General features: G+C 41.7%; 1 protein-coding gene across 6 annotated transcripts in view; it reads right to left on the reverse strand.

Moving 5' to 3' along the window:
- SAMD4A (sterile alpha motif domain containing 4A) overlaps positions 1-19,825 on the reverse strand; it is a gene marked incomplete at its 5' end in the record, with an annotated part of 233,905 nt that overhangs the window by 70,273 nt on the left and 143,807 nt on the right. For all 6 annotated transcript variants that reach the window (XM_079906297.1, XM_079906295.1, XM_079906294.1 and 3 more), the window contains one exon: positions 12,761-13,279. In XM_079906297.1, the coding sequence (XP_079762423.1) occupies positions 12,761-13,279 (519 nt within the window). The remainder of the gene's footprint in view (positions 1-12,760; positions 13,280-19,825) is intronic.

Below are 19,825 nucleotides of genomic sequence, written 5' to 3' on the forward strand. Positions count from 1 at the left end.
TCTTCAGAAAAAAAGGACTGTACTTAGGCTCAGAGAGGAATTTCACAATCACTCATGGGTGGGGATTATTATCCCCTTCTTAAATATGAGAAAATAAAGGCCAAGAGAGCTTAAGGCATCTCTCCAAGCTCACACAGCTAGTCATCAGTGGAACTGGGAATCAGTGGAATCAGTCAGACCCAGGTTGGTCTGACTCCAAAGCATGTGCTCTGAACCACAAGTGGATATTGCCTGAGACCTTTCTGGACTCTGATTCTGCCATCAGTGTAAATTAGCAACCCTGCCAGATCCATTCTACCAGAATGTGTTCTTGAATTAGCCAAAGTATAACAGAGGAGGGAACATTGAGAAATATGGGATTATTTGCCCAAACTCTCCCTTCAATCGTAAAAACTAGGCCACCTCCATGGATAGATTTGGGTGGTGATGCAAACCGGGGCAATTCAGGAGAGTCAGACTCATATTTGAACTATGGGACTTGAGGAAAAGCAAACTTCTCCAGCACCAAAGGAAGACCCAACTCTACTTGTGATGGGCTTAGAGATCAGGTTCCCAATGGGATCCTTATGACCATCACGGATTTGTTTGAGGTAGAAATTTCATCAAAGTTCCCATTGGAACGATGTGGTGTTGGGAGTCTATAGATTTTTTTTTAATTTTATTTATTTTATACAGCAGGTTCTTATTAGTTATCCATTTTATACATATTAGTGTATACATGTCAATCCCAATCTCCCAGTTCATCCCACCACCATCACCACCCTTCCTGCCACTTCCCCTCCTTGGTGCCCATATGTTTGTTCTCTACACCTGTGTCTCTATTTCTGCCCTGCAAACTGGTTCATCTGTACCATTTTTCTAGGTTCCGTTAATATACAATATTTGTTTTTCTCTTTCTGACTTACTTCACTCTGTATGACAGTCTCTAGGTCCATCCACGTCTCTACAAACGACCCAATTTCGTCCCTCTTTATGGCTGAGTAATATTCCATTGTATATATGTACCACATCTTCTTTATCCATTTGTCTGTCGATGGGCATTTAGGTTGCTTCCATGACCTGGCTATTGTAAACAGTGCTGCAATGAACACTGGGGTGCATGTGTGTTTTTGAATTATGGTTTTCTCAGGGTATATGCCCAGTAGTGGGATTGCTGGGTCATATGGTAATTCTATTTTTAGTTTTTTAAGGAACCTCCATACTATTCTCCATAGTGGCTGTATCAATTTACATTCCCACCAACAGTGCAAGCCGGTTCCCTTTTCTCCACACCCTCTCCAGCGTTTGTTTTTTGTAGATTTTCTGACGATGCCCATTCTAACTGGTGTGAGGTGATACCTCATTGCAGTTTTTTTTTTTTTTTGCAGTACGCGGGCCCCTCACTGTTGTGGCCTCTCCCATTGTGGAGCATAGGCTCCGGACGCGCAGGCTCAGCGGCCATGGCTCACGGGCCCAGCCGCTCCACAGCACGTGGGATCTTCCCGGACCGGGGCACGAACCCATGTCCCCTGCATCGGCAGGCGGACTCTCAACCACTGCGCCACCAGGGAAGCCCCTCATTGTAGTTTTGATTTGCATTTCTCTAATAATTAGTGGGAGTCTATAGATTCTTTACATCGAAGACAAATCTGGCTTTCAAGCAGGCTTCTTCTAGAGTTCTAACAGCTCAACCAAGGGCCCCAAGTCTTTGCCAGTCTAGATGATTCCAACAGAATCTAAGCTGATTGATTTAAAAGAGGGAGGGGCAGAGAGGAAAGGTATTTCTCTGTACCCTCTTCCCAAAGTCAGGATTCTTAAGTGTTTTGTATCTCTCAGCCCATGCCATTTAGGTGGCAGAGAGGTCTCATAGGGTCAACATCTCCAGAAGTAAATCAATTACCCGATACGATGAAGTGGAGTTGAAAAAACTGACCTGCGGGCAAAGCAATCTCCTGGGTCAAGGAATTTCAGCAGCCCTTTTGCTTGGAGTCACACCAGTTTAAGAGTTTGACCCCTGAGTGTATGAAGCATCTTGCTCCTAAGCCAGTGCAGGGGCAGCCAAAAATACAAAGCCTGTGTTAAGTATAGGAACATATCTTTGTTCTCGGCCACTTGGTGGCTATTTTTCCAGTGTGAAGACCTAAGAAGTAAACATGAAATCCTTTACTTGCTCTGTCCTTTAAGAAAAAGCACTTGTTTCTCATGTTGACCTTTCTGAAAAGTTTGTTCATGCAACTGCAAAAGGATGGAAGGCAGCTCACAGGCAGACGTGTGGACGTGAATGAGGAGATGGTCACGAGCATGACCCTGGCGTTGAGCTACCCGAGTCGAGCACTTAAAGAGCTTTTCTCTGAGCAACTGCTTCTCCAGTACCCCATAATTAGCCTGCTCTCTGAACCGCATACAGATGGAGTGGCTGGGGAAGAGGATCAAGAGAATAACTCTAGAAGCAAATAAAAATTATGCAGCTGTCTCCAGCTAGAGAGAGATCATCACCAACAGAAAATTAGGGAAAGAACTGTGACCATACAAAGCTTTAAATTCTTTCTCACAAATCGCACAGATTAAAAAGAAAGCATTCAAGCAACACATCTTTGCTTGCAAGACATCCACCCTCGCCGACTATTGACAAAACTCATTCCTGAACAGCCGTGAGCTATATGACAAGGCTTACCTTGAATTTAGGGTCTGCAGCTCAGATCCCGATTCAGGGACTGGCTGACCTCAGTCACACTGTCAGCCTTATAACCAAATTAGAGACACTCTTGGGAATCAAAACCTCTCAGACTTTGTAGGGGAGCCCACAATGCTTTGAGATTCCAGGTGAATTCGGAGCTACCTTGCCAAAATGTAACAAATGGTCATTTTTAGCCAAAGATGCCATTATTGTACTTGCAGTGAGCTCTGACTTTTACAACAATATTTATATATAACATGCAGTCAGGATATTGAAATTATCCTGCTAAGCCTGTCAGAGTTAATAACAATATTGCAGGCACCAATTTCTTGGATAACGATGAACGTGGGTGAAAAATCTCCTTTCTCACAAACTATCTCCCTGAGGCCTAATGACTACTCCAGAATTCTTCCAACTTTCCAAACATGCTGCAGTCCTGAGCTTCCTCCCAATGCACCCAGTGGATGCAGACCAGGCATCATTCTAGCCAGGCCCTCACATCCACATCTTTTCTCAGCAAGTTCTCTCTCCAGCTCCTGAAAGTATTTGGGAAGGCCACATTCTCTGTGTTTAGAAATGCAGCTTGAGGTGGGAATTAGAGCCACCTGCCCACTAAGTCTGGAAGCATAGAATGAAAGCACCATACAGGATCCTTAGGGGTCATCCAACCTCATGCCTTGATAAAGAAGAGTTCCTGAGAGTGCAGGATCCCACACTGAGTTGGAGATAGAGTGACTTTCCTAGGCCACTACTCTTTCCTTCCAAACACTCTGCTCTCTCGGGACTGGCCACACTTCCCTAGCCTGCAGCTATGTGCATAGCCTCATTTATCTCTATTAGATCTTATTCTGTTACTTAAGGATCATTTTAATAAATGCGAACAATATCCTTACACTTATTGCCAATTTAAAAAGTTATTCCTGTTAGCAGTGGATCCCAAAGAAGCAACAACAAAATTTTACCTATTCTTATTCTTTCTTTTGCTTCTGGTCCATTTTAAGCTATTTAGTAAGATACATCACTGCAACAGTCCTTATGGGGACATAGGTATTTGGGGAAGGCAGCTCTCTACAGAGCTGACTCAAAGTATCTTGATTTCAATTGAGCCTATTGGAAGAGCCGTGTCATAGAGCTGCCCTAGGAAGCCTATTCCACCCTAGCTTACCACAGAGCCTGGGCTGGTGGATGAACCACCCCTAACTTGTATCAGCATTAACAACCAGTGCATGAATAATAATAATGAGGGCTATTATCTGTTGAGTATCTCCTATTGGCAAGTGCTTTACATGCATTTTTCATTTAATCCTCACAACCCTAAGAAGCTCTCTTAACTCATCTTCACTTAACCAACTTACTGGACCAACCGGTACTTTCCATTCCCTTCCAACTATTCACAGATGCCCATGGCTCACGGACTCTTTACAAACTAGAATTTACTCGTGCACTTCTGCTCCCATCAGCTGACTTACTGGTGTCCCAAGAGAAGGTTGACTTTGTCACCAAATCTATTTATGCCAGTTGTACTTACTATTGTAAATGTATCACTTTAAAAAGTATAACAGAAATAACATATGAATTATAAATAAAGTTAACTGCTTAAAAACTTTGTTATAAGCTTTAGAAATATCCATTGTTTTACTTAAAAAAAATCTACTGTTGAATTCAGTGTTAGTGAGGAAAGTATGAGCTAAATTATAAAAAGAGAAAAACCAGAATCTAGAAAGATTCTGTGCTCTGTGTTTGCAAATGTCTTCAAATTCCGGTTCCATTTTAAGGAAAACAGACAATAACGCATGAAGCGTGTGATTTATACAGGAAAAACAAATAGCAGCCTCAGTCAGGAGCCCTACCCTCAGAGAAAGGACCATCTCACGATACAAAAGACGGCACATGAATCTATGTACACTTTAAGTTAAAATAATATGTTTAAGGTCTTAAGCCTTTTTTTATGATTTCCTGCTTTAAACAGCTATTGCAATTAACACATCAACCATCCATCCTATCAAGCCAGTTAAGAGATCTCCTACCGAAATGTATTCCCATTTTATGGATGAGGAAAGGAGGTTTAGAGGTCAAGTAACTTGTCCATGGTCACATACCCAGTTATTGGTGGGGCTGGAATTTAAAACCAAGACATCTGACTTCAAAGCCAAGTTCTTGATTTTGATCAAGACTGCCTCATCATTTATACCCCAAACTTGAATATCTAAAATGCCACTTATAGCCTTATAATTCCCTTCGCATTGCAATGTCTTACTGTGCAAAGGAGAAGGCTAAAGTATAAAATAATCTGTTATAAATTTTTAGCTCCATATGGGTTTTGCTGGGCTTTTCCAAAAGGATGCATCTCAGCAAGGTTGGCTGTGAAACAAATCTCTAAAGCAAACCCTGTGCTCTCATTGGCTCTACTCTCTAATTGTAGCCACGGAATTTGTCTATGGGAATGGTCCAGACTTTTGGCAAAGAATGATTATCCCAGGGTACGTTGGGAGTTTTTGCCTTTCTCCAATCCATAAAAATCCTTTATAGCACTTCCCAGATTTTGGAAGCCCCCTGCCTACCTCACTTCCCCATCTGCATATTCCTTCTCTTACTTGACTTACACCTGAGATTTTCTAAGACCGTATTTTACCTAACAGAATGTCGAGGACTGGGGTGGGGGTAGGTGATGGCAGGAATGATACCTACAGTGTTCAAGAGTTAGGAAATATACCTCAGATTAATACTAATTGCTTCTACTAAAATTTATCCTCACCTGTCACCATGAAATTCAGGGTTTAATTTGCTTAATGTTAACAACATCAAAGATAAGCTACACTCATGATACATCTTTCCTCAGTGTAACCTGAGTTTGTCCCCAGAAGTCTTAAAAGTGAGAAAAGAAAAAGTAAATGCAAGATTAGAAGACTTTTTTGTCCCATTGTTCGTGGAGTGCCACTGTTAGACTATAAATCTTGTGAAATAATAGAAATTCTAAGACTACAGGGCTCAGAAAAAGTCTTAAAGGATCCAGGCTGTTCATCTTCTTCCTCCCCTCTTCCAGGCTAGTCCAATTTAAGCCATTTATTCCAGCCAGAATCCATCCTATTTTTGAAGTACAGTGGGGAATTAGAAACACTACTGCCTTCCTCTGGAGCTCATCTAGTGTTTAATAACCCTCACTGTCATTAGAGTCTAAAAAACTCCTCCTGGATAGGGGCTGGATGGTACAGCCTCATGACCCAAGGCATGTATGTTCCATGGAGGTCTTTGACTTTTCCCAAGCAGTGGGATTTCCAATGCATAATAAACTAGCAGGCTTCTTGCTTACTATAGTGTTTTTTCTGATTGTTCTTCCCCAAGCCCCAGAAAATAAACACTAGACACAGTGAGGAAAAGTACCATCCTGTACAACCTTTGGACTCTTGGAAACAGGAGAAGGATCAGGCAGTGGCAATATTGGGTCCTCTGAGATATCACTGAGCCATCTTCACAATGTCATATCAGGAAGGCCAGGGCCATATTTAAAAAAAGGTTCCCCCAAAGGGGAAGGAAGCTGAAGCTAAAAATATATCATGCCAGCTGTTATAAATGCTTCTCAAAGGAAGCAAAGCAACTAGAGTTACCTCTTTGAAGAGCAAATGAGGGGTTAAGGATCTAAGGGAATTTTTCAGTTACATGCCAGGTTGGCTACGTTTTGGGGAGGAAGAAATTTTCCACCAAGAGAGAAAGTCTGTTGGTAAAAGACAAAATAATTCCATGAAAATTTTAAAGGAACTCCAAAGGACACCAGTGGCTCCTAAGGCTTAGGATGGGGATGACCTGCAGCCTGCAAGACAGAAGCAAGGTCTCCAAGCCTTGCCCCTCTTTTCAGTTTCCAGGAGACCACTTGCCAAGACCTCTTCTTATCAGGCCTGCCCAAAGTTGAGTGTTCTCTCTCCTCCCCTTGAATATTTGTGTTCTAATGGTTTTTTACAGGATGGCTGGAATGAGCTCGAAGTAGCTGGCAGCCTTGTAAGAAAATGTGAAGGGCAGAGAGAAAAGGACTTCTTGCGCCAAACGGGTATCTTTGAAAGAGCTGGCCTTGGCTGCCTAAGGGGCTGATGGAATTGGTTTTTTTTTTTTTTCAGTTGCAGATTCAGGGTTCCCAAAGGAGCCCCATTTCCTGAGACCCACAACATTCCTCCTTTTCACCTTGCCCTGCTGAAGTAGTTTTGTTTCAGGTGTTGGCTCTCTGGGGCCCAGCAGCCATCCTTTCCATGAAGGGATGGACCCTCCACCCTGCAGGAAGGCTGAGAAACAGGGATCAAAGTCCAAGAAATATCAAGGCACAGGATGCCCCAGTAGTTTTTACATTTTAACTTTCAATTTGAAATAATTACAGATCTACAAGAAATTGCAAAAATACTACATAGAGAGGTCTCATGTACCCATCCCCCCAGCATCGCCCAAGATGACATCTTACACAACTGTAGTGTATTACCAAAACTAGGAAACTGACATTAACACGACACCCTTAACAAGACTATAGACCTTACTCAGATCTCAGCAGTTTTTGTACACACTATTTTTTGGTATATATTTGCACATCTTATGACCTATATAAATTCATAGAACTACCTCCACAATCAAGATCACAGTATGTTACTAAAAGTCTGTTAGTATTGAGACCAAGTTGGTAACGTAAGTCAGGATGATGACAGAATGCTAAATGATCAATATTATCGCCAAATATTTAGTGAATTCCCAAGGACACTTTCTTATTTATTTTGGAAATTCATTAATTTCATGAACATCTGCCTAGTGAGCCCAGGAATTTATTAAGTCCCTACTGCTCAGCAAACGTTTCTGGCAGGGCGGGCAGACAGGCTTCAGCTCACATGCCATCTCTTATTGAATTATAGTGGCTGCCTTGAGGGGCATATTGAGGAGGACGCAGAGGCCACATCTGGCCTTAGCAGGAGACAGCCATTATCTAAGAGATGTTCTACCACAGGAGAGTGGCAGCTGAACACGTGCCAGGGATTTGCCATCTCCAACATTTCTGTGGCTTTTTTGAGGGTGTTCAAGGTGCTGGGAAAGAGGGATAAAGAAGACAAAACCCGTCCCCAAAGAGTTCATCATCAGGAAGGGGAGGCGAATATGTCAACCAAGAACTGGGACACAGAATGCTCAGTATATGAGTCAGTGCAAAGCAAGCATACTTGGGGTACAAGACTTGGATGGTCTGTGATATTGGTCAAGTTGCTTGGCCTCTCTGTGCCTCGGTTTCCTTATCTGTCAAATGGGAATAACAATAATAGCCACATTGTGGGATCATAAGAATTAAATGAACTAATATTTATGTCAAGCGTTTTGAAGAATACCCCATGTAGTAAGCACGATGCAGTGATTACTGTTAATTTACTTTTCATGATCTATGGTACCCCCCAAATTTTAATGTATTGCTTTTATCATCAGAAAAATCAATTTAGATTAATAAAAGAAATACTAAGGTTCCAAGTTACACCACGAGACTGTAGAAGAACCGGGCAGTTCAAACGGAGCACTTTGGAATAATTTCTGTAACGCAAAGTTTCTGAGTTCTTGCCTCGTCTAGGCTAGCAAAGGTGGGCACGTTTTCAAATCCAAATGTAAAGAATGCTAAGAGAAATCATGTATTGGCAATGATTTGAATAGAAACAAGTTCCTTTCATTTGTAACTGCAGCACATGGTTCTCTCCCAGGTCAAGTTCTGCCAGTGAAGAGTAGAAAATGGTTAGAAAGTCAGTCTGGGGCAATGGAGGTGGCACTGACCTCTCCACACTGAAATTCTGTGGGCTCTTAAGAAAACCTGGATGGTTCTTTTCCTGGACAGTTTCCTTTTTCTATGGAACACTTGAGACAGAAAGCAAACCTAAAGGTGCTAAGCCAGGTTCTAGGCATGTTGTATTTGGAATTGCTTGTGATGGTCAATACAAAGGCCATGATTTGTGACAGCCAATACCTTGGTCCTTTCTGGTCTCACAGGCTCATGATGAAGAATCTGCACATTCTTGCTCTAAGTCATCAGACCCCTGAGTAGCCTTAAAAGGAGAGCTAGGCACTGAAAATAGATTCTCCCCTCTCGTCTGGAACACCTTGATGCTCTCCAAAATGACGCTTCATAGGCTCAATTGTCCCAATCCATTCTCCTCTTATCTCATGGAAGAAAAGCCCCAGCTCAAAGATCCTGTGAGATCTCATTTGATTTAACTTCTGTAATCAATAAAAGGTACTCTCTCCTCTGTCTAAATGGATGAAAATTGGTTGATTCTTGTTAGATTAGGACATAGGTTTTGCCCTCTACTCTTAGCCTCATCTTAATCCCTTCCTTCAAAAAATCTGTGTGGTTCCATCATCTATTTTTTAATGTATCATTTTCTCCATCTCAATGTGCCAGCGCCTTCTCAAAGTCAATATACATCCAAAATCAAGCTTATAGCTAGTTTCTCTCCCTATCTTGTTTCTTATCTCTTTGGAATCACTAACTCAACTTTCTTCATCCCTTAAATGCCTATCATGTGTGAAGCACTTCCAACTGATCTCTAAGATCTCTCTTTGATAAATCCAATGGTCACTTCTTGTTCCTCATCTTATTGGACTTATCAGTAGCATTTGACTCAGTTGATCACTTTTTCCTTCTTGAAACCTTTTCTTCATTTGCCTTGACACACACACACATATATACCCTTGAGTTTTCTCCAACTTCAATGGTTTCTCCTTGGTTTGCTGCTTCCTCTGCTTTTTCCCAGCCTTCATATTGATGTACTCAGGCTCAGCCCTTGGTTCTCTTCTCTATCTGCATCTCTACTATGGTAATCTCATCTCATAGTTTCATAGCTTTAAATATCACCCATGTGCTGAACTCCCAGATGTCTATCTTAGGTCAGTCTTCTCTCCCAAACTGCATGCTCATATATCCAATTGCTTACTAGACATCTCTGATTGTCTAACAGATGTATAAACTCACCATATATAAAACTGAACTCCCAATCTTACCCCCAAACCTCCTCAATAATAGAGACTTCCTCATTTCAACTGATGGCAGTACCATCCTTCCAAGTTGTGTAAGCAAAAACCCTGAAGTCATTCTTGAATTTTTCCCCTCACAACTCATTTATTCTGTCAGGAAATCCTTTTGGCTGTACTTTCAAAAATACATCTAGACTTGACCACTTCTCCCCCCTTCTACTGCAGCCATTCTGGTGCAAGTCATCAATGTCTTGCCTGGATTACTGCAATAGTCTCTTAACCAGTCTTCATGTTTCTGTCCTTGTCCTGGTACAATCTATTCTTACTTAACACAGCAGCCAAAACAATCCCTTTAAAACATGAGTCAGATCACATCACTCGTTTGCCAAAAATCCTCCAATGGGATTGCTGAGAGCAAAAGTCAAAGTTCTTGCAATGGCCCACAATACCCTGTAGGATGTCTCCCTCCCTCTTACCTCTGCAACCTCTCCCACTGCTGTCTATCTCACTCACTCTTTTTCAGCCAGCAACCTTCTTTGCTTTTCCTCAAACAAGCTGGTACTCTTCTATCTTGGCATCTGAAGACTTAAGGCCAAACCATTTTCTATTGCAGTGAAATGGTCACAGCAGACTCAAGTCCCCCTAGACCATGCTGCATGGTCTGGGCTCAGGAAAGATACAATGCAAACGAGGGCACAGAGTCTGGGGGTTAGTGCTAGCACTTCGCTTCTCACTGTCTTGCCCAGTCTCTCTCATTCATTTAGCAGACACTTACTGAGTGCTTCCGGTTGCCAGCCCTGGCCAGCGCTGGGCATTTACGTACATAATCTCATTTACCCTCACCACAACCCTTGCAGGCAGGTATCATGAATGTTCCCATTTTACAAGTGGGGACCTTGCTCAGAGAGGTGAAGTAACTCAGCCAAGTTGCAGTTAGCTAATTTCAGGTCTGAGATTTGGATGCAGGAAGCAGTGACACCAAAGTCCTTGTCCTGCCCACTTTGTCAAGCTGCCTCCCAGGTGCTGAGGAGATATTTGATAGAAGCACAAGCGAATGAATGACCCAAAGGATTGCAGTTTTGAAAAGCACAATTTAACCACCATCGACAATGCAGAGGGATAAAGCAATGACATTAATGTTTTGTTCAAGGGATGTTCTTGAAATACAAGTGCTGATATGACCTAAGTGTTTGAATGAAACTTTCTGGAGGAGAGATCTGAGCTCTTATCTTCTTTACTGATTCTCTGAAAAGGGGCTCTAACCCCTTTCTTCTCAAGATACGTAATATAGTTACCTTGTTAAACCTCCAAGTCCTTTTCAGCTCAAGTACTACACTGGGCTCAAAGGCCTAGGAGGCCATGACAATCATCTAAGCATTTCTTCCCCTCTGTTGGGCGAGGTAGCCACAGTGAAATATAAAAGTGCCTGTTGACTACAATCTGATAACCATCTCAAATTGTACTAATCTTATCAAGACCCCGGAATGTGTAAATCAGCAGAGATGGAAATGTGATGACCCAAGACTAATTTCAAGACAAATGACATAAAACTCAACCCCTTAAAATACAAAAGACCAAGTTTTGAGAGGGTAGGAAGCTCAGAGCCCGCATCTCTCCCAGCTATCAAAGAGTTTTGTAACAATTACTGGATTCTGTCACCGACCCAGGAAACTCCGGCCAAGAAGCTCTGTCATCCCAGCCTGCATGTGTCTGCTTGAATAGTTCAAGCCATCACTCCCTGTCACACAGAGGTTAGTGAAATTGTTCCCTGGATTACTAGTCTGTGAAAAAAACTGTCACCAGAACCTCTTACACAATAAACTAATGATGCAATAATCACCTAATTCCCCAAATTTGAAAATTATCAATATCTAAATATAAAAATGGACGAAAGAATTTTAAACTCTCATGTTGTGGCATTATCAATGCGGTATCTTAAGTACTTCTTTGATTGATTATTCCACTAAAGTACTATTTCAATCAATGTAGTAAAAATTCAACACTCTTACGTATCTGAGAAAGCCATTTAAAAAGGCCCATTAGCCAAAAGATCCGAGTGGAGGTAGAGGCCAAGAAACTGTCACTGACAATCCTTAATCCTCTCAGATCTTTTAATTGGGGGTTCCTGCATGTTAACAGGCACATGAGGTCTAACCGCAAAAGCTTTTCCCCAAGAAAGTTATCTATGCACTGACGCTGTCTTCAGGGACTCATGCAAACTAGCATCAGGGAACTCTGTTTAATGGCAGGCCACTCTCCCACATTGCCACTTTACAGAAGCACCAGTGGCATGTTTGTCACTTTGCTCAGCCTAAGTGGGGAGCCATAGAGAGGAGGACTCCTGGCCCTGGTCCCAGCTGTGGGCAGAGTACTTTGCTTTAGAGGTCAAAAGAGGAGGAGGGTGTCCTCTGCTCTCCCCTCCCGCAAAGCCATTCCCGCCCCACCTCTCCTAAGGGGTTAGACTGAGCAAGAGAAGGCCACAGCATCCACACCAGGCCACAGCACAGAGCAGCATTCTCAGTTAGCAAACCTGCTCCCCCTGGTCAGGAGGAAAAGTGACCCTGACAACTGGGGATTAAAACCAGGAGATGCAAGGGAGGGAACATTCCAGGGTGAAATTTAAAAAAAAAAAAAAAGAAAGAAAGAAAGAAAAAAAAGAAAGGAAAAGAAACAAAAGAAGTGAAAAGAAAGGAAAATGCACAAAGCCCATGAGGCTGTCTGGTTAACCATGGGTTAGAATCACGTTTAGAGAATCACACGGGAACTCAGTGTCTCAGCAAATCCAAAAACCCCAGGTGAAAGATAGCGGGTGAAAGGCGTTCTGTTTGTGGAAACAGGAAGTTTCCTTCTTTCACCACTTAATCTGTCTCGTTTAATTTTTTCTTTTTTTTTTGGTCTATTTGTAACCCGAATTTGGACCATCAATCATTTTTAGCTGCCCAGCATTTTTCTCTTTCCAGAGTTGAAAGAACAACAGAGATGGGGTCCAAAGAGCCCTTTCCCACAGCCAATTCCAATCAGCCCTTCTCTCCCAGGGTTACAGGGTACTCAGAGCAGACATTCCCAGTGGGACATGCCACACACAGCAAGTCGCCAAACCAGACTGCGCTAAAGGGCTTCTCGGGGACTTACTTGTACTTGTGCTGGTTCCAATCGTATTGATTGTGGTGGGGACGGATGAAGAGGAGTAGAGGGGCACGTGGCCATTCTCACACCCCAGGCTTTTGTCCTGCCAGTTGGAGGTGTTGATGCAAATCCCAGAATCCCGAGAGTTCTGCCACCCATTAAGCTTGTCGTCGGAGTTCTGTCTTTGGTGATAGTAGTGCGTCTGCCCATAATCCACAGAGTCCGAGCGGCCTCGGTTCTGGCCGCCAAAGCTGGTCGACGTGCGGTCCTCCAAGTGGTTCAGCCACATGGCCAAAGCACTGCGGTCTTCCAACGAAGTGGCCGGATGGATCAAAGCATAGGACAGCAGCTGCCTGCTCTCCTCGATGTGCTGGTTGTGCTCAATGGAGTGCGCCAGGATTTGGGGCAGCAGTTTCATATACTCTACTTTTGCGTCGAGGTTTCCTGGCTTCAGCAAAGGCAGGTGAGTTAACAGGAGGGAAATCACTTTATCCTTGGATTCCTGTTGCCATTGGTTAATGATTCCTGAAAAGAAAATATGCAGGGCAAATAAGCAATTACACCCACAGTGGCACCAAGCACCACACTGTAAAGAAAATTCCTGGGGATTAGAGTCTCAATCTATGTACCCTGCATAAATTTTCTCAAAACAGCCTCTGCATTGAGTTGGATAACTGACCTCAGGTTGTCAGGGGACAATGACTTCAATGAAACATGAAACAAACGCTCTGAGATGTTTGGGTGCTCAATCTAATTCTCATGCAGGTCTCCAAAGAGGCTATGACCACTTCGGTACAAACAAATACAATTTACAGCCATTTTATTTCTTAGGAAAGTCTAGGCATACCCTCAGATAGGTGAAGAAGGAATAAGAAAATCTCCACGGAAAAGTGAGTATAATCAAGGGTTCGTATAGTGGAGTCCGCGAAGGTATGGCTGCTTTCCCTTCCCCAGACATTTGTGGAAAGTGGCTGAAGCCCTGGCAAGGGCATTTGTTTGAAGTTGGTAAAACTTCCTAGATGGAGAAATCTGTCAGGGAAAAAAGGACACCCCTCAGCTCGGTGAAGTACGCCTGCACCTTCCTCCTGAGAAACTGACCCAGAAAATGACTGTGATCTCAAAGCTAGAATGAACAATAGACCCAAGACTTAGCTCCAGGGGCACCTCTGATCACACATGCTAAGCAAGGTATTTTTCTTTAAATATAGAAGATCTGTTTGGTTATTTTTATTATGATAAAATATACATAATATTGGCCATTTGAACCATGTTGAAGTGTACATTTCTGTGGCATGAAGCACATTCACATTGCTGTGCAGCCATCACCACTATCCACCTCCAGGTCTTTATCTTCCCAAACTGAAACTCTGAACCCATGAAACACTGACTCCTCATTCCCTCTCCCATCCCCTGATGACCATCATTCTACTCTCTGTCTCTATATATTTGACTACTCTAGTTACTGTATTTAAGTGGAATTATATAGTATTTGCCCTTTGTTTGTTTGTTTTGTTTTTTTTTGCGGTACGCGGGCCTCTCACGGTTGTGGCCTCTCCCGTTCTGGAGCACAGGCTCTGGACGCTCAGGCCCAGCGGCCATGGCTCACGGGCCCAGTCGCTCCGCGGCATGTGGGATCTTCCCGGACCGGGGCACGAACCCGTGTCCCCTGCATCGGCAGGTGGACTCCCAACCACTGCACCACCAGGGAAGCCCTCTAGTATTTGCCCTTTTGTGACAAGCTTATTGCACTTAGCATAATGTCTTCAAGGTTCATCCATGAAAAGATTTGTTTTTAACACTCTCCCAAGGAGCCCCTCCTATTCCCTACTATTCAAAACACAAATCTTTTGCCGTTAGGTAAACATAGATTAATTGCCTTAACTGGCCTTTGAAAAGTAGCTTGTTTTGGAGACTGATAGTTATCCATGGGGCCTGGGATGATAGGAAAGGAAGCTCCCTCCAGAAAAGTCATTCCGAACACCTGAACACCTCAACTCTGGCCCAGTGATGACTGTAGAAGGACTAGGGCTTTCACAAAGTATCTGCAGGGTTGAAAAGGCATTTCTGGAATTTAGCAGAAGGGCTTCACAATTCTAGTGAGGCACAAACATACCAGAACAAGCTCCAGAGTCAGTGTGGACCATAAGCTACAAATGCACCAGCTGTGTAGGAAAAGGCCTCTCAGGACGAAGGGGTATATTCAATGAAAAGTATCAGGCGAGAAAGACATGGTAGGTAATGAAAGAATGTGGGCTTCAGACTCAGGCACACATGGGCATGAATCCCAGCTCTGGCACCTAATTGGCAATGGAACTTCGGTAAGGTACTCAACCTCTCTGAGCCTCAACTCTCTCATCAGTGAAGAGTGCTACCAAGAGCACCTGTCCCTCCTTGTGTTATAGGATTAAATGAGGTAATATATCAAAAGGACCAGTCAAGTACTTGATAGTGGAAATAATTCCTTCTATTTGTCTCTGCATTAGTCAGGCCCATGTTAGAGCCATGCTGGGTGGTTTCAGATACCAAGTTTTTAAAATAATAGAGGCCAGATACTCCAACAAAGATCTATTAAAAAAAACAGAGACCAGAGATGACCCAGGGAAGGTCATTAAAAATTATCAGAGTTGATACAAAGCTACAGTAATCAAGACAGCATGGTACTGGCACAAAAACAGACACGTGGATCAGTGGAACAGAACAGAGACCCCAGAAATGAACCCACACACCTATGGTCAATTAATCTTCAAGGAAGGAGGTAAGAATATAAAATGGAGAAAAGACAGTCGCTTCAGCAAGTGGTGTTGGGAAGTTGGATAGCCAGCCAGATGTAAATAAATCAATGAAGTTAGAACACACCAGCACACCATACACAAAAATAAACTTAAAATGGCTTAAAGACTTAAATATAAAACATGATACCATAAAACTCCTAGAAGAGAACACAGGCAAAACATTCTCTGACATAAATCATACCAATGTTTTCTTAGGTCAGTCTCCCAAGGCAATAGAAATAAAAGCAAAAATAAACAAATGGAACCTAATCAAACTTGCAAGCTTTTGTACAGCAAAGGAAACCATAAACAAAACGAAAAGACAACCTACAGGCTGGGAGAAATATTTGCAAGTGATGTGACCGACAAGGGCTTAATTTCCAAAATATACAAGCAGCACATACAACTCAATTACGAAAAAAAACAAACAACCCAATCGAAAAATGGGCAGAAGACCTAAATAGACATTTCTCCAAAGAAGACATACAGATGGCTAACAGGCACATGAAAAGATGTTCAACATCACTAATTATTAGAGAAATGTGAATCAAAACTACAATGAGGGGGCTTCCCTGGTGGTGCAGTGGTTAAGAATCTGCCTGACAATGCAAGGCACACAGGTTCAAGCCCTGGTCTGGGAAGATTCCACATGCTGTGGAGCAACTAAGCCTGTGTACCGTAACTACTGAGCCTGCGCTTGAGAGCCCGCAAGCCACAACTACTGAACCTGCATGCCACAACTACTGAAGCCCATGCACCTAGAGCCCATGCTCCTCAACAAGAGAAGCCACTGCAGTGAGAAGCCTGCATACCTCAATGAAGAGTAGCCCCCACTAGCCGCAACTAGAGAAAGCCTGTGCACAGCAACAAAGACCCAACACAGCCAAAAATAAATAAATTAAAAAAAAATTTTAAAACTACAAAGAGGTACCACCTCACACCAGTTAGAATCGTCATCATAAAAAAGTCTACAAATAACAAATGCTAGAGAGGGTGTAGAGAAAAGGGAACCCTCCTACACTGTTGGTGGGAATGTAAATTGGTGCAGCCACTATGGAAAACCATATGGAGGTTCCTCAGAAAACTAAAAATAGAGTTGCCATGTGATCCAGCAATCCCACTCCTGGGCATATATCTGGACAAAACTGTAATTCAAACAGATACATGCAACTCTATGCACAGCAGCACTATTCAGAACAGCCAAGACAAGGAAACAACCTAAATGTCCATTGACAGATGAACGGATAAAGATGTGGGACATATATACAATAGAATACTACTCAGCCACAAAAAAGAATGAAATAATGCCATTTGCAGCAACATGGATGGACCTAGAGATTATGATACTAAGTGAAGTAAGTCAGAAAGAGAAAGACAAATACCATATGATATCACTTATATGTGGAATCTAAAATATGACACAAATGAACTTATCTACAAAACAGAAACAGACTCACAGACATAGAGAACAGACTTGTGGTTGCCAAGGGTGGGGGGGGGCGTGGACTGGGAGTTTGGGATTAGCAGATGCAAACTATTATGTATAGAGTGGATAAACAACAAGATCCTACTGTATAGCATAGGGAACTTTATTCAATATCCTGTGATAAGCCATAATTGAAAAGAATATGAAAAAGTATATATATATGTGCATGTGTGCGTGTGTGTGTGTGTGTGTGTGTGTGTGTATGTATAACTGAACACTTTGCTGTACAGTGGAAGTTAACACAACACTGCATTAATAAATCAACTATACTTCAATAAAATAAAATTTTAAAATATTATCAGAGTTGGAAAAGAGGTAGAAAGTCAAAGGTAAAAAATAATGGGCTTATAACTGAACAATATGAAGAGATACTTGACTTTTTTCAAGTAGGGATTTCATAAGGAGATGGACAGTCAACTACTTGAAGCAGAAGTGTTCAAATTGAAGCATGAGAGAATAAGATTGAGTGTGAAGTGCCAGAATGACAAAAGACTCAAAGGAGTCACCAAGGAAGTCTCTACAACCTCCAACCTCGGGGCTTGAAGAATAGAGATAGATGGTCCAGAGAAGCACTGTCAGATAGAAATATAATGCGAGCATATGCAATTTAAAATTTTCTAGTATTAAAAGAAAAGTAAAAAGGAGGTAAAATTAATTTTAATGATATATTTTATTTACTCCATTATATAATTATATTATTATTTCAACTTGTAAGCAGTAAAAATTACTGATGAAACATTTTACATTTTCTTTGTATTAAGTCTTCAAAATACAGGGTGCACTTCAGACTACCCGAGGCAAGCTACAGATTCAGTGTAATCTATATCAAAATACTAATGGCATTTTTCACAGAACTAGAACAAATAATTTAAAAATTTGTATGGAAACAAAGAAAACCCCAAATGGACAAATCAATCTTGAGAAAGAAGAACAGAGCTGGAAGAGTCATGCCCCCTGACTTCAGACTATACTACAAAGATACAGTAATCAAAACAGCATGGTACTGGCACAAAAACAGACGCATAGATCAATGGATCAGAATAGAGTCCAGAAATAAACCCACACACATATGGTCAATTAATATACAACAAAGGAGGCAAGAATATACAATGCAGAAAAGACAGTCTCTTCAATAAGTGGTGCTGGGAAAACTGGACAGCTACATGTGAAAGAATGAAATTACAACATTCTTTAATGCCATGTACAAAAATAAACTCAAAATGGATTAAAGACCAAATATAAGACCAGAGATGATAAAACTCCTAGAAGAAAACATAGGCAGAACACTCTTTGACATAAATCACAGCAATACTTTTTTGGATCCATCCCCTAAAGCAAAGGAAATAAAAGTGAAAATAAATAAATAGGACCTAATTAAACTTAAAAGATTTTGCAGAGCAAAGAAAACCACTGACAAAATGAAAAGACAACCTACTGAATGGGAGAAAATATTTGCAAATGATATGACCAATAAGGGGTTAATTTCCAACATATATAAACAGCTCATACAACTCAACATCAAAAGAACAATCTGATTAAAGAATTGGCAACATTTTTCCAAAGAGGAAATGCAGATGGCCAACAGGCACGTGAAAAGATGCTCAACATTGCTAATCATCAGGGAAATGCAAATCAAAGCCACAATGAGATATCACCTCACACCTGTCAGAATGGCTATCATCAAAAATAACACAAATAACAAATGTTGGTGAAGATGTGGAGTAAAGGGAACCCTCTGTTGGTGGGAATGTAAATTGGTGCAGCCACTGTGGAAAACAGTATGGAGCTTTCTCAAAAACTAAAAATAGAACTACTATATGACCCAGAAATTCCACTGCTGGGTATATATCTGAAAAAAACAAAAATGCTAATTTGAAAAGATACATGCACCCCAATGTTCATAGAAGCATTATTTACGATTGCCAAGGTATGGAAGTAACCTAAGTGTTCATCAACAGAGGAATGGATAAAGAAGATGTGGTACATATATACAATGGAATACTACTAAGCCATAAAAAAGAATGAAATTTTGCAACAACATGGATGGACTTGGAGGGTACTATGCTAAGTGAAATAAGTCAGAGAAAGACAAATACTATATGATATTACTTCTATGTGGAATCTAAAAAATACAACAAACGAGTGACTATAATAAAAAAGAAACAGGGCTTCCCTGGTGGTGCAGTGGTTAAGAATCCACCTGCCAATGCAAGGGACACGAGTTCAAGCCCTGGTCCGGGAAGATCCCACATGCTGCGGAGCAACTAAGCCCATGCACCACAACTACTGAGCCTGCGCTTTAGAGCCCATGAGTCACAACTACTGAAGCCCATGCGCCTAGAGCCCATGCTCCGCAACAAGAGAAGCCACCGCAATGAGAAGCCCGCGCAACGCAACGAAGAGTAGCCTGTGCTTGCTGCAACTAGAGAAAGCCTCCTCGCAGCAACGAAGACCCAATGCAGCCAAAAAATAATAATAAATAAATAAAATTTTTAAAAAGAAGCAGACTCAGATATGGGGAACAAACTAGTAGTTACCAGTGGGGAGAGGGAAGGAGAAGTGGCAGTACAGGGGTAAGGAATTAAGAGGTACAAACTACTATGTATAAAATAAGCTACAAGAATATCTTGTACAACACATGGAATGTAGCCAATATTTTGTAATAACTATAAATGGAGTATAACCTTTAAAAATTGTGAATCACTATACTGTACACCTGTAACATACACAATATTATACATCAACTATACTTCAATAATTTTTTTTTTTTTTTAAATCCAGGGTGTACTTTACCACTGACAGCACATCTCAACT

The sequence above is a fragment of the Stenella coeruleoalba genome (genome assembly GCF_951394435.1).
Source record: "Stenella coeruleoalba genome assembly, chromosome: 2".
NCBI lineage: Eukaryota > Metazoa > Chordata > Mammalia > Artiodactyla > Delphinidae > Stenella > Stenella coeruleoalba.